General features: G+C 45.8%; 1 protein-coding gene across 1 annotated transcript; it reads left to right on the forward strand.

The window, feature by feature from the left end:
* The first annotated feature begins 567 nt into the window (after window positions 1–567).
* On the forward strand, window positions 568–1,740 carry LOC140634795 (large ribosomal subunit protein mL45-like). Its single transcript, XM_072828497.1, has 2 exons — window positions 568–965; window positions 1,003–1,740. The coding sequence occupies exons 1-2, from the start codon at window positions 570–572 to the stop codon at window positions 1,516–1,518; spliced, it is 912 nt and encodes a 303-aa protein (XP_072684598.1). The 5' UTR covers window positions 568–569; the 3' UTR covers window positions 1,519–1,740.
* The last annotated feature ends 260 nt before the right edge of the window (window positions 1,741–2,000 follow it).

The raw sequence follows: 2,000 nt of genomic DNA on the forward strand, positions 1-2,000 counted from the left end.
CTCACATTCTCTTTAACAGACTCATATTCACCCTTCAAGTTTAGTCATGTGTCACTGATCTCAGTGAAATCTCCCTCAGGCCCCTCCTTCTCCCCTAGTGGTAGGTCACTCTCTCTTGGATCTCTTACAGCTCTTCTCTCCAAACTTAAACAGCACTACCCTGTCATGCAGCAACAGATCTGATGAGATCGGATGAGGAATCTGTGATTCCTAGGGAAAGTGGGCTCCCTCAGGGCAGTGCTGGGGACTACCCATCTCTAGCCTAGCACCCAACATAAAGTCTAGTCCATAGTAAACACTGTTTGTCGATGGTCCCCACTACTAACTTGGAACCTCAGTGGGGCAAGGACTCCCTTTGCCTTGTGTAGTGCTGTAGCTTCTACACAGCCAAGACAGTGCCTGGTATATAGAAGGTCCTCAATTAAAATTGGTTCAATTAACTAATCGGTTGAATTAATTATATTTAATCAACTCAAGACAGTAGATGACATGAAAGACTTGACCAAATTAAATTTCCTGAGTATTTGTTTGGAGAGGATCATGATTTCAAATATTTATTGAGGAACAAAATGGCAGCCCCCACACCGCGGGGTTTGTATTGTTTATCCAAAGCCTTAGGATGGTGGTCTCGGCAGCCTGTCCTGGTGACTCAGTCCACAGTTGTAGTTCCAGTGAGAACTAAAAAACGTTTCACACCTCCTACTTATGAACCCAAATACAAATCAGAAATGGAGTTCATGGAATATGCCCGGAAAGCAGGACTGGTCATTCCTCCAGAACGTTTGGAGTGTCCACTACATCTGGCCTGTACAGCTGGTATCTTTGATGCCTATGTTCCTCCAGAGGGTGATGCTCGCTTGTCATCTCTTGCAAAGGAAGGACTGGCACAGAGAAGTGAACAACTGAAGAAGAAGGTGGCATCACAATTGTCAATCCGGAAGATAAGAGAACATGATCCTAATTTTAAAATAAAGGACTTCCCCGAAAAAAAAAAAAAAAAAAAAAAAAAAGGACTTCCCCGAAAAAGCTAAGGATATTTTTATTGAAGCTCACCTTTGTCTAAACAACTCAGACCATGACCGGCTTCATACCTTGGTAACTGAAAACTGTTTTCCGGACATGGTCTGGGACATCAAGTATAAGACGGTCCGCTGGAGCTTCGTAGAATCTTTAGAGCCACCCCAGGTGGTTCAGGTTCGCTGTTTGAATCTGCTGAACCAGGGCAACATATACGGCCAGGTCACTGTCCGCATGCACATCCGACAGACTCTGGCCATCTATGACCGGTTTGGCCGGCTAATGTATGGACAGGAAGATGTGCCCAGGGATGTCCTGGAGTATGTTGTGTTTGAAAAGCACCTGGTAAATCCCTATGGGAGCTGGAGAATGCATGGCAAGATCACCCCTCCATGGGCACCCCATAAGCAGCCCATCCTTAAGACGGTGATGATCCCTGGGCCCCAGCTGAAACCCTGGGAAGACTATGAAGAGCCACAAGGAGAGGCCCATAAACTTTAGCTATCCTGGTGGCATAAATGACTCCTTGGATGTGAAGCATGGTGATGAGGTGGCTGGATGCTGTGGAGTCTGGAAGCTGTGAAGTCAGTCATCTCTCCATCATGCTGTAGAAGCATCTATGTTTGACCTTTCCTCTCCTGCTTGGGTGTTTCCAGCTGTCTCCTCCGCAACCATGGCTGATGGCTGGGTCCAGGTGGGTGGCTGGCTAATACATACAGCCATAAGCCCACTTCTTCCTATTTAAATTGTATATCTAGCTTTTGAGTCTCAACAAAAGTATGTTTCAGATACCTATTTTTCCTGTAGCAGAGACCGTCAGGAGCAAACTGGCAGAATTTTCTTTTTAATTATAGGCAGGGATCAGAGTTTGAAATAAAACACTGTCAGGGTATTGGACACACTGTGGTGGGTTATGTACTTCTCCCCAGCTTAGGCTAGAAGTAGACCAGCCTTCAGAGAGCAGAATTGGAAGATGGGCTGAA

The sequence above is a fragment of the Canis lupus genome, chromosome 6, assembly GCF_048164855.1.
Source record: "Canis lupus baileyi chromosome 6, mCanLup2.hap1, whole genome shotgun sequence".
NCBI lineage: Eukaryota > Metazoa > Chordata > Mammalia > Carnivora > Canidae > Canis > Canis lupus.